Source organism: Pteropus vampyrus, unplaced genomic scaffold (genome assembly GCF_000151845.1).
Source record: "Pteropus vampyrus isolate Shadow unplaced genomic scaffold, Pvam_2.0 Scaffold11, whole genome shotgun sequence".
In the NCBI taxonomy this organism is placed as follows: domain Eukaryota; kingdom Metazoa; phylum Chordata; class Mammalia; order Chiroptera; family Pteropodidae; genus Pteropus; species Pteropus vampyrus.
This window is the reverse complement of record NW_011888792.1, coordinates 3,369,840-3,382,295: the sequence shown is the minus strand read 5'-3', so window position 1 is coordinate 3,382,295 and position 12,456 is coordinate 3,369,840. Positions and strand designations below refer to the sequence as shown.

Here is a 12,456-nt window from a genome sequence, read left to right as displayed (position 1 = left end):
AATGTTTAGGACAAATATAAATATATATAATTATAATAGAAAAATTAATAAAATTTAATTTACTTTTCAATGAAATTTAAACGACTCCTGAGATAGGTGATAAAAGTTTCTTACTGTCAACTGTAATTCTTATAAAAGTCATAGCAGTCATTGATCATTAACCCACTTTGTGACTTAACACTAAGATATAACCCCCTATAATGATGAAGTGATGATAGACCACAAGATAATTAGACCCTGTAACATTCATTAGATAAAACATTGCTAATGGAAAGAAATCATTGAATTTAGTGTGTGGGAGATTAAAAGCAACCCCACATCCTTTTAATTTCACTCAAATGAAAAGAGAAAAAAATTACCCAAATTGAAGGTTGCAGCAATCAAAAAGTTGTACAAAAAAAACAGGATGAGGTATAGAAGGAAATCCATTTTCAGGTTTCAATTATTTAATTGTTTCAATGTTCTTAATCATGTTATTGTTTATCTGTAAAGTATCAAACCAAAGTATATTTATGTAATAAACCTTAACTAAACATGGAAACAATGTCATATTATTTGTTTTCATACTTTGCCCCTGAAATTTAAAGAAAATAGAAATAAATAATGAAAGTATAAAACCTATGTGAGATTTAAAACTTTATTAGATATCTTTGAAAATAAAATGACCACGTTTGAAAGCTTGTTCAGTACAGGAAGCCAACCTACCAAAGGATACAGAAGTTTGATATCACACTAAATTCCATTAGCTAGAAAATAAATGACAGCACATACTGCATTTATGATCAATGCCAACAAAAAATGTGAAACTGGAGTTTTCATTTAAAAATAATGCTAACCCAAAAATGAACAGTTCATTTTCTTTTTTTCTAACCAGTGTTATATACTTGAGGTATCTTTTCATTCTTTCTTTCAAAGAATATCCACTAAGCATGTATGTCCTAAGTAGTGGTTGAAATACTTAGAGCAGTTGACAAATCAGATGCTTCTTGCTCTCAATGGACCTAGTCTAGTGCAAATAGATTCTTATTAACAGTATTAAGAACAGCTGCCAGCACATTTTGTATCACATAAACAAAATGTTCCATAATGTAAAGTTAACTTAAATTTCTAGTTAAATTAAGATTTAAGTGTTAATAAGATTATTCTTTTTTTTCTCCCAAAGCTTAATGATTAAAAAATATATATTTTTAACATATAACTACTGTTCTTTGCCTTGGTGAATAAGGGTTATTGCCTGGATTAGAATTGAATCATTTTCTTTGATAATTAAGGCTCTTAAAGCACTTCAAGGTCCTCTACAGAATAAGCCATTTGTCAATTAGAAATATCTAAGTTATAAATATAATATTCCTTACATACAAGCAACCATTTCACGTAGGACCTAGCTCCTGGGCTGTGCTGTTGGCACTGCTCTTCTCCCCAAGATGAGTGGAATAAACCTACTGCCATGGTCTTCAGCCCTGTGTACCCCCTCCACCCTAAAACAGAGAGAGCTGTTGTCACCTGGGTATACCTTCGCCGACACACATAGAGTGAACTTGATGAATTTTTCTCCATTCCTGCACTACAATAACCAACCAACAACTGATTTATCTTACATAGAAATTTATAGTTTAAATAGATACCATAACAGGTACTACAAATATTACCCTTGAAATTTATTTCACAATAATCCTTATATCAATATTTCTTGCCCTGCCATAAAAGACAAAAAAAAAAAAAAGACTCTGCAAGTATAAATTCAGTTTGATTGTGTTGTACAACAGAATTTTTAACATCAAGAAACAAAATTTAACAATGTATAGAATTTAGATGATATAATTACAGTAACAAATTTTAGAGAAATTCTTCAAAAGTTGATACATGACATAAATAGTATGTAAATTAACATGACAAAATTATTTTACCTAAAACATCATTTACAACTATAAAAATGACTGTTGCATAGATGTAGAAATAGTTTTTTTAAATCTTTTGATAAAATATTTTAGAACGGTATTAAAACTTTGCTACATAAGAAAAACATAATTCTAGATCTTTGACTTTATACCTGCCATGTTCCATAAATTTCAGGGCTATTAGCCTTTTTAAAAAAGATCATCACCAAAGATAAAAATAATCAAATTTAATAAAATATTTGCCAAAGTCTCCTGTATAGGTTTGAACCTTGCATTACAAAGTTTTAGGCTATGAGTTCTGTTTTGTTTTGTTTGTTACAAATGTGGTACATGTTCATGGGAAAATAATTCTAACATAAGTATATGAAATAGAAAGAAAAGTACCACTAACCTAGTCAACAAGCCAACGCAAACCCCAGCCTATCCCTTCCCCTGCTTCCCAATATTTCCCTGGGGTCTTGAAAAAAGATACACCTAAAATAGTATTTATGTTTTATATAAAGAGACCATTTAAAAACTCCAAGACCAAGTACTAAGGCTCAAATAATAACCAGACTTTGCTGGGGCACATGCATATTTCTCCATACTTCTACTAATTATAGAAAATAGCAGTAAATATTACAAATCTGTATATAAATTAGATAGCAATAACAAGTAAAAACAGTCACATTAATTTTACCCCATATCTACTAAAGAAACACTTTAATTTATAGTATCACTGAAAACTGAAAAAGAGCCAATTATTGAAATTTTGCTTTTAATATTACCTGTCCCAGTCCATGCTGACTGACAATCAGTCAGTGTAATAACAAAACCAGATCCTAGTGTTTTCTCCCAAGTAACTTGTAGAAAATGAATTACGTCAGGTTCAGAAGCAAGACGAATTCTGCTTACTTTTCTTTCCATTTCTGGTTACCTATTATGGAAGAAAAAAATTAATATTTCTCTAAGAAACTGTGCCTATCAAATAGTAATATTTGCTGTATTGGTATCTCAGCTATACAAAGCATCAAGAAAATAAGTTTAAAAAAAAAAAAAAAACTATAGTAGCCAACCACCAAACTCAGTAAATCATAGTTTTTCTTAATACTGATTCACAACTTTTACAAATGAGAAAAGCAGAGGCCCATAAATGGTGAATGATCTGCCTAAGTCATGTAGCTGAATTAAATTACTATCTCCAATGATATGAAGGGTAATTTTCCACAAGATTCAAGAGCTCCTTTCTCTATCTGGAGAAAAATTGTATGAAATAAAATTTTAAAAAGAGTGAAAGTAAGCACAAAGATTAAGAAAAGAAAGTATCAGAATCCAAGGGTAGGCAGTATCCAGTCATGCCTTCTCTAAGAAAGAATTTCCCAAACTCAGTGACTCAGTCCACTGAGACAGAAACATCCTGTAACAGTGATTATGTGGAGCTATCACAGCCTAGAGCCAATAAACTATTTTTTTCATTTTTAAAATGTTGTATTGATGTATTATGTACAGAGAAAAGTAAACATGTCAAAAATACAATTTGATGAATTTAACACTGAGCAAATCCATGTAAGCAATGAAGCAGAAAGTTACCACCCAAAAACTCATTCTCACAATAACTCCCTGCCAGTCACTATATCCCCAAATAACCACTCTCCTCACTTCTAACAGAGATTAGAGTTTAAGTTTTTTTGCTTTTATGTAGATATAATCACACAACAAGTTTTATTTTGTGTCTGGCTTCTTTCGCTCAACATTATATTTGAGAAATTCATCCATACTGTTTCTTAGAGTTGTGGATAACACTCATGGTTGTACAGCATTACATATGTATTCCATTACATATACAATATAATATATATATATCTATTCTACTACTAATAGGCACTTGAGTACATTCCAGGTTTTGACTATCACAAACAGTGCTGCCATAAACAATCTAGCAAATATCTACGCATTTCTGTTGGGTATATACCTCTGAGTATATACCTTTATTGCTATATCAGAGGATAAACATATGTTCGGTTTTAGTACTATACAGCTGAAAGTTCTCTAAAAGGTTTGTACCAATTTACACTTGATATATGAAAGTTTGTTCCACATGCATGCAAACATTTCCCATCTTTTTAATTTTAGCCTTTTTGATAGTTATGTAGTATTAAATCATGGTTTTAAATATATTTCCCTGATGAGAACTGATAGAGTCCTTTTCATATATTTATTGAGCATTTGAATATACTGTTTCCTGAAGTATCTGTGCAATCTTGGCAATATTTTCATTCACTTGTCTTTTTCTTATTGATATTTATTGATTAGTTTCTTTTTAATTTGTTCTTTATATCTTGGATATAAATCCTTTTATGGATATATGTACTGTGAATATCTTCTTCCACTCTGTAAGTTACCTTTTCACTCTTATAATGGTATCTTTAGAGGAAAAGTTCTTAGTTTTAATGAAGTTACAATTTATCAAAATATTTATATATGGTTATACTTTCTGTGTCCTGCTTAAGAACTCTTTGGTCACTAAGATGTTCTCCTATGTTTATCTAAAAGCTTTATAATTTTCTCTCTCATTTAGATTTACAGTTCATCTGGAATTGATTTCTGTACCTTGTGTCAGGTATGGGTCAAGATATATTATTTTCCACATAGATATGTAACTGTGCCAGTACTATTTATTAAAGATTATTCTTTCCCAAATTCACTATTGTGTTGCCTTCTTCATCAGTCATGTGACCGAATATGTATATGAGGTTCAATTTGTTTTTGCAGGGGTGCAATTTTATATTTTATATATAGTTTGTCAAGGTTACATTAAATAGTGATTCTGTTATTGTGATTCAACACATTTATAACCTCTCCCTGACCTTGCCATTTAAAAATTTGATAAACCTCTCTTCTAAGTATTAAAATCACTTATGTAAAATGTTAGCAGGACAAGCTCAAGCATAGACTTCTGGGGCTTGCCATTAGAAACAAGCCTCTCATAGACAACGATCAGTGGGTATACTGCTGATATCTCCATTTAAGTTACAAAGATTTAGGAGAGTCCTTTGTAGAAGCGATCTACTCTACCAGCCTAGCAATACTATTTTCACAAAACAGAAATAAAGACTAAGACTTTTTCTTAGTGATCCACTCTCATTTCTAATGATTACAGGTTCTTTTTCTACAGATTCCAAAATCATTCTTCTGGTAATTTACTCTAGGATCTTGCCCAGATTGACCTCAAACTTAATAGACTTAAATGACAAATACTGTTTAGAGCAAAGCAAAATAACTATATTTTTTCTAATACTGGAAGCCTCTGACCATGTACACTTCACTAAGAGATGTATAAGCTATAGAAGCTAACAGACAAAACTAAAGAAATACCCTAAAAATTACAAATATGCAAAGAAAAAGCATTATAAAGTCAAAATCAGGAACAAAGCACAGACTGCAAAGACAGAAAACCAGAGAGAATTACTCTTTAATTACACAGCATGAATCTCAATTAACAATTGAGTATGAAAATAAAAACAACTCACTTTGTCAACTCTTCACAAAACAATGCTAACTTACTACAGATCTCTATCTTTTGGGGGTGGGAAGGATGCTTAGTTGTAGAATGCTAGAGCTGTACTACCTTACAGCTTAAGAAAGCAGAGGAACTTCCATAATGAAAAAGAAAAATATCTAAAATTAAGGGGTTGTAAGATACTTCCAAATTAATAAATTAGCCACAATTCGATATCTATCTAAAGTTTACTCAGGAAACTATTATTCTCCCCAGTAAAACACAGTTATAAAATAACCATACTTGGAGTCACATCTATTAAGCATGTTAACATTTTTAAAATGTGTAAATTTGTAGGGTTGACTACATTAAAATCACTAAAAATTTTTAATTATTTTTAAATATTTCATTTAGTCAAAATTTTTTTCCTACATTGAGGACTTCTTTGCCTATATGTTAATTCTGAAATGCTTTATCCATTCGTGAATATTTATTTTAGATCAATTAGTAAATACACTTAACATGCAGTAAACTTCTCACATGCTCTGTAATCCTTAAATTTAAAAATTACTGGAAAATGTGTTACTGTTTTTTATGCCAATCATTGAAAAAGACACATAGTTAGGTAATACATAATTCTAATGGGTCCAAAACCCACAATTTTGGGGGGAAAGAGGGTAATAGAAACTACTTACAAAGGCCATGTTTTACCTCTATAGAATTCATATACAAACACAGAGATACACACAGATTATTAAATGGGCCTGATGAACCATTGTTATTGCTAGCAATTAATGTAACTTTGTGAAAGGAAAACACAGCACTTAGAATTAGTACTCTAAAACAGCAGTTGGTTTCACCACTATTTCTCAAATATTAATTTATATTTAATATTTTTTTAAATATTCACAAATTTTAAATTATAGACAAATTAGCTTAAAATTCAATATTCCAGATGCCTGTTAGTAACTCATCTTACTTTCATAATTATATAAAAAGCATTAACCTCAATAATGTTAAAAAGATATTTAGGGATCAGATTAGTTTTAACAATAATTTTGAATTATTCATGTTTCAAATATTTTCCAATTTTCTGATTAATTCTAGAAACTCATCACAAAAATGAAATTACATTATTTTAAAGATTCTATTATTTTAGTAAATGAAGATTTAAACTATGGATGCTACATGTGAGCCATGTTTAAGCACTTAATATATAAATAGCCCAAACGTGACAACTCAATTTTCTATAAATATTTTGTGCCTCAAGTAACCTCCGAAATGTTTTTTTCTATCAACTGAATCTTAATTTCCTTTTAATTTCCTATTTGAAGCACTTTTGAAAGCACTTAATTCTTTTACTTACTAAGGCTATTCTCTTATTAAATAGCAAATACAAAATATCTAAAAATCAACCACAGAAAGAGAAAAAAGGATGATTTGGAATGTCTTTTAAGATTCAGTAAGAACAAATCAACAACCTCTTTGCTTTCACCAGCCCTGTAAATGAAAATAGCCATAGTTTTCTTGCCCCATGACTACTTGAAGGAAATGGGTGGAATCTTCTTCAGAGGGACTGATTGATTAGGGCCATAAGAAAGCCCCGGTTTTGTTTCCTAAGGGCACTACAGGTCAGACTGGTATCAGCACCTCTCCCAGCCATAGCCAAGGATCTAAGACAAGCCTGCAGGTGGAAACAGTTGGGTCCCACCCCAGTTCTTACATCAGTAGCTTTATTGAGGCTCAGAACAGTTGAGAATTGAGAAGCTTATCTTTAGTACTTTGTGTCTTTGATACTTGGCTTCTCTCTTAGAAGAGAAATAAGTTGTTGGCTGGTATGCAATTGATGTGATCTACTCTCTGAACAAATACCATTCACAGTTGCCTCTGAATAAACAAGACACTTTTTAAATTAGTTTACAAAGAATTTTGTATGCCCTTTTGGATGCTGATAAGGAGCAGAGCAGAAGCCAACTCTCTTAGGTCAGCTCAAGTTAGTGACAACACTGTATCATTGATAACACCATTTTGAACTTGAGCTTCTTTCAGTTTCCTTTATAGTAAGTTGTGGCTTCTTTTCAAGCTGCTTGGGCTGCAGGTGTTCAGACTTCTCAGCTATGCCAAGGAGTTGTACTTACAGATCAGAAAGGGCTAAATGCATGTTTCTAATGAAGCAATTAACTTAAGTGCCCCCTTGTTGAGAAAAGTAGGCTGATACCTAAAGTGAGTTCAGAATAAAGATTAGCATGTAGCACGTGCTGTTAATAGTCTGTAATTAGCTTCCTGATCACATTATTTTGTTTGACCTTATTTTAAAAAGAGAGAGAATGTAAACATAAACCAAAAGTGTGGTGATAATTTTTTTAAAAGTTATATCACATTACAAAAATTCAAGGATAGGACTATAATATCTAATTGCTAGATAAAAAGGAGAGTTAAGCCACATCCACTGGGCTATTTACTTTTGATAAGAAAACATCATACAACAATTCAGAAAAACTAACTGTAAAGAAAAAGACTATTTATTTGTTCAGTAATTTTTAAAAGCAAGGACTATTCATGTGTATCTTATCAGAATTCCTAACTGCAAACTTTTTTAATTAATAATTTATTCCTAGCATTTTCATTATTAATAGTATATCAAGTTCCTGGTTGGTGTTATCTATCTAAGGTTCTTTTTTGAAAAATGACCACAAAATCAATTTACCTTTAAATTTCCAAGTCAATTAAAACAAAAACATCGAGCTAACCTTCTATAAAACAAATGCTTTCCTAAAATGTTTTCAAGTTAGAATTTCCTAAATTTTAAGGGTAAAGAATTTACAGAACTATTAGTTACCTTTCCAGTCATGTTAGGATTCTTTCCATTATATTAACTTTGAAAATGAAAGAAAGGTAACCACCCGTCCAGGTTCAGCTGAGATTTTCCTATTTTTAACACTTAAAGTCCCATGCCCTGGGAAACCTCCCAACCTCAGGCAAACTATGGATGGTTGGTCACCCTTAGTAAGAGTAAAAATAGTTAAGACTTCAGAAATAAAGCATTAGAAATATAAAATGAGTCTAAACAATAAGGTTTCTCTGCCATGGTCATAGTCCATTCTTAATTACCTCTTATGACTGGAATGCCAGCTGCTGCCATTCCAAATATCATATTACTGCTCATTTCCTCTGCTTATCTTTTACAAACATCGTTAATAATCATTAGTTTCGGTGATTCATTTAAATTTCACTTCCTCTTCTTTCTTTTCTCTTACCCAAAAAAGTATTTAAAAACAATAAAATGGCCTAAATGAATTTCCCATATAAAATCTAACACCTAAGTTTCCAAACTGTCCTTAAAATTGGACCCACTGACGTCCTTTATATTCAGCAAACAGACACTCTTGATTACAAATAATGTTAGTGGATGAATGGAGTATACTTAGCATTTTGGAAACTTTCTAAACTTTCACAAGAACACTTCAGTTCTAATCACAGTTTCACATGAGAATGACAACCAAACTAAAGAGATTTAAGCCTCGAAATTTTGACACCTCTCTTACACTTTAATTTCAGAAGAGGGTGTTTCTATGAAACACAGTAGTTAAGCTTATATACAGTCTTTTCTACTTGAAAAATATGCTGCTCTGAACTGAAATATAACTAAAAGTGCTTGTATAGAAAAGGAACAAGACTTGTACTTTTTCTCATTCACAAACCCACCATTTACTTAGAACTGCACCCATTTATCTCCCTATTTTCTAATGGCAAATAAGGAGATGAATGACAAGACTGGGGTACAGCTGAGAGTTAAGCCTGAAAATAAAGCACAAAATCCTTTAAAATAGCCTAAACTGGTGAAACTACCTAATTCAGCCATACAAAAATATTTAGAAACCATATGCAATTGCCAATACTTAATAATTTTTAACCTAAAAGGATAGCAATTTCACAAGGTTTGAATAATAGTAAATTATAAACAGCACATGAGGATTACATTCCTATTTGAATGAATAATTATAGTTCCCATGCTTCAATTTCTCAGTCTACATCGTCTTCAAAAATATCTCTGAATTATTTTGGACAACTCTGCGGGGAGGAAGTTCCAAGATAAAGGCAAAGATTCATTTCTGAGTCCCCCTGGGTGATGCAGTCTCAAACTGAACTGAAACTCTGTACCGGCTCAAATTTAAATCAAGTCTTGTACTTTTTAGCAAGGGTATAAGTGCTAATGTCTCCAAAGGGTATGCAGGTCAAATGTAAGCCCATATACATTAGTTCCCCCTTATCCATGGATAGGACCAAACCTTATATATACTACGTTTTTTCCTAAACATACATACCTATAATAAAGTTTAAGGTATAAATTAGGCACAGTTAAAAGATTAGCAATATCTAATAATAAAATAGAACAATTATAACACAACACTATAACAGTTATGTGAATGTGGTCTCTCAAGATATCTGGAATTTTCCATTTAATATTTTTGGACCACAATTGACCACAGGTAACTAAACCCATGGTATTGGGGGGTGGGGGGAAGTGGTTACTGTACATTCGTTACATTAAGAATAGGGACTGTAGCAAACAGGAAATTACAAGTGACCACATAAAGGTGGTAATCACTACTGAGTGCAAATTGTTAGCATGGCTGAGTACTTACTGGTCCTTGGTGGGGTCTGAAGTCCGATAATTCAAGAAACCTACAAATCCTTATTTTTATGCAGGAGTTGCCTTTTAAAAGTTGGCTGATTTTTTTTTAAATACTTGGTGTGTGTGGTGTAATAAGAAATATAGTTGGTCTTTGTCTCCCAAAAGAGCTCCTAAAACCTTTAGAATTTTCTAAGTGATAGGACTGTCTTCTGTTATTCATAAGAAGCCCCTTTCAATCACCCTAGTGTTTATGCTACTGAGGTAACTTAGGGTTGGGTCACTAGATAGCCTCAGGATGGGATTGGTCATCAGAAAGACCAAATGATTAAAAGGATTGGCTCTTTCAACCTCACCCCACCCCACCTCCAAAGAGGAGGAGGAGCTAGAGATCAAACTCTATAAAAATTCAGGAACAAAGAAATTGGGGGCGGGGGGGGGGCACTTCTGGGTTGGTGAAAAAAAATCAATGTAATAGAAGAGTGGTTTGCTCAGTGATGGCATGGAAGCCCTGTGCCTTGACTTTCCATAACTGCCCTATGAATCTCTTCCATTTGGTAATTCCTCAGTTCTATCTTTTGTACGAAGCTGGCAGATATAAGTACAGCAGGTCCTCAAATAATGTCGTTTCATTCAATGTTATTTCATTATAACATTGATGAGATGCCATATGAACTTAATTCTTGTTTATATCCATTTGCCTATGATAAAAATGGTTTCACTACATTGCATTTCACTTAAAGTCACAGAACCTATCAACAATGTTAAGTGAGGACTTACTGTAAAGTATTTTCCCGAGCTCTGTGAGACATTCTAGCAAGTTATCAAAACTGAGAAGGTGGTCATGGGACTCCTGATTTACAGGAAGTCGTTAAATACAGGTGACCGAGGACTACTGACCAGAGTCCAAAGTGAGAACAGTCTTGTGGGACTGAGCCCTTTAACTTGTGGAACTGACATTAACTCCAGGTAGAGTTTCAGAATTGAATTGAATTGCTGGACACCCAGATGGCATTGGAGAACTGGAGAGTTAATTATTGGCACTGGAAAACACCCCAATGTGCCAAACAAAACACACTCTGTCCAGCTTTTAAGACTATGAGTATATAACCTCTACTAAATCTGAAACCAATTCCCTTGCCCTCAAACCTTTGGAATAGCGAATCTTTACCTGACAAATCTGATACTTTCTAAGGTTACTGTATAAAACAATGATTTTTAAAATAAGGCAAATTAGGTATATATGTTTTAGATCCTCCCAGATGCCAGTAACTGCAATAGGTGTTGGGAATAGAATAGACATATCCCCTGACTTCAGAACATTTATACTCTTTTGGAGAGTAAGTCAAATAAATACATGTTACAAAATATTGTGGTAAGACTCATAATGAGGTAGTAAAAGGTGACAAGGGAATCTAGATCACACATGTAGACTGACAGAGTCATAGGAAGCTTTCTGGAAGAAATGAGTTCTAAGTCATCAGAATAAGTAAGAGTTCTGAATTCACCCTTGCTATTGCTCTTTTGTTTATGCTGTTCCTTCTCCTAAAATATCCACCTCCAGTCTGTACCTGTGAAAATCTATCCATCCTTTCAAGCCATAAGGAACTGCAATTTATATTCCTGACTCAACCAACAAAGTATTAATATTTATGAAGTAATTCGAGAAATTTCTAGACAGATTAGGTATTTGATGATATTGGGGAATTACTGTTAAATTTTTAGAAATGTTAATAGAATTTTGATTATATTTTCCAAAGTGTCCTTACTTGTTAAAGCTATATGTTAGAGTATGTACATGAAATGATACGGTGTCTAAGATTTGCTTGAAAATAATTTAGAAAACCCACCTACCCCTCTGCAGCAGCAGGACCAAGTAAGAGCTCTGCCCACCTGTGCTGCAGCTTTGGTCCTGCCACCACAGGCAGGCACATAGCCCACACAGGATGTGCCTCAAGCACCCGGCTCTGGTATCCAGGAGGGATTGTGCTTCTGGGCCCCATAAGACATTTATTGCACAAGGCCACTACAACATTATGAGAGGTAGGTCACACACAGAAACAAACAGAGTCTGGCAAAGTGAGGAGACATAGGAATACGTCCCAAACGAAACAAAACAAAACCTCAGAAAAAGGCCTTAATGAAATGGAGATGAGTAAGCTACCTGATAAAGAGTTTGAAGTAATGGTCATAAAGTTGCTCACCAAATTCAGGAGAAGAATAGATGAACACAGTGATATCTTCAAAAAAGAGATTGAAAAAAAAATTTTTTTTTTAAGCTCAAGACAGGACAGAAAAAAAAAAAAAAAAATTAAGTGAAGTTCCTTAAGGGACTTTTAAAGAAATACACAAAAAGACATTATAATTAAAACGGTAAAAGTTAAAGATAAAGTGAGAATCTTAAAAGCAGCAAGAGAAAAACAACTTGTTACATACAAGGGAAATCC

At 32.8% G+C, this 12,456-nt stretch overlaps 1 protein-coding gene across 1 annotated transcript in view; it reads right to left on the bottom strand.

Moving 5' to 3' along the window:
• XRCC4 (X-ray repair cross complementing 4) overlaps window positions 1-12,456 on the bottom strand; it is a 235,231-nt gene that overhangs the window by 208,983 nt on the left and 13,792 nt on the right. Inside the window, exon 2 of the mRNA XM_011378956.2 lies at window positions 2,666-2,814. Within this exon, the coding sequence (XP_011377258.1) occupies window positions 2,666-2,804 (139 nt within the window). The 5' untranslated portion in view covers window positions 2,805-2,814. The remainder of the gene's footprint in view (window positions 1-2,665; window positions 2,815-12,456) is intronic.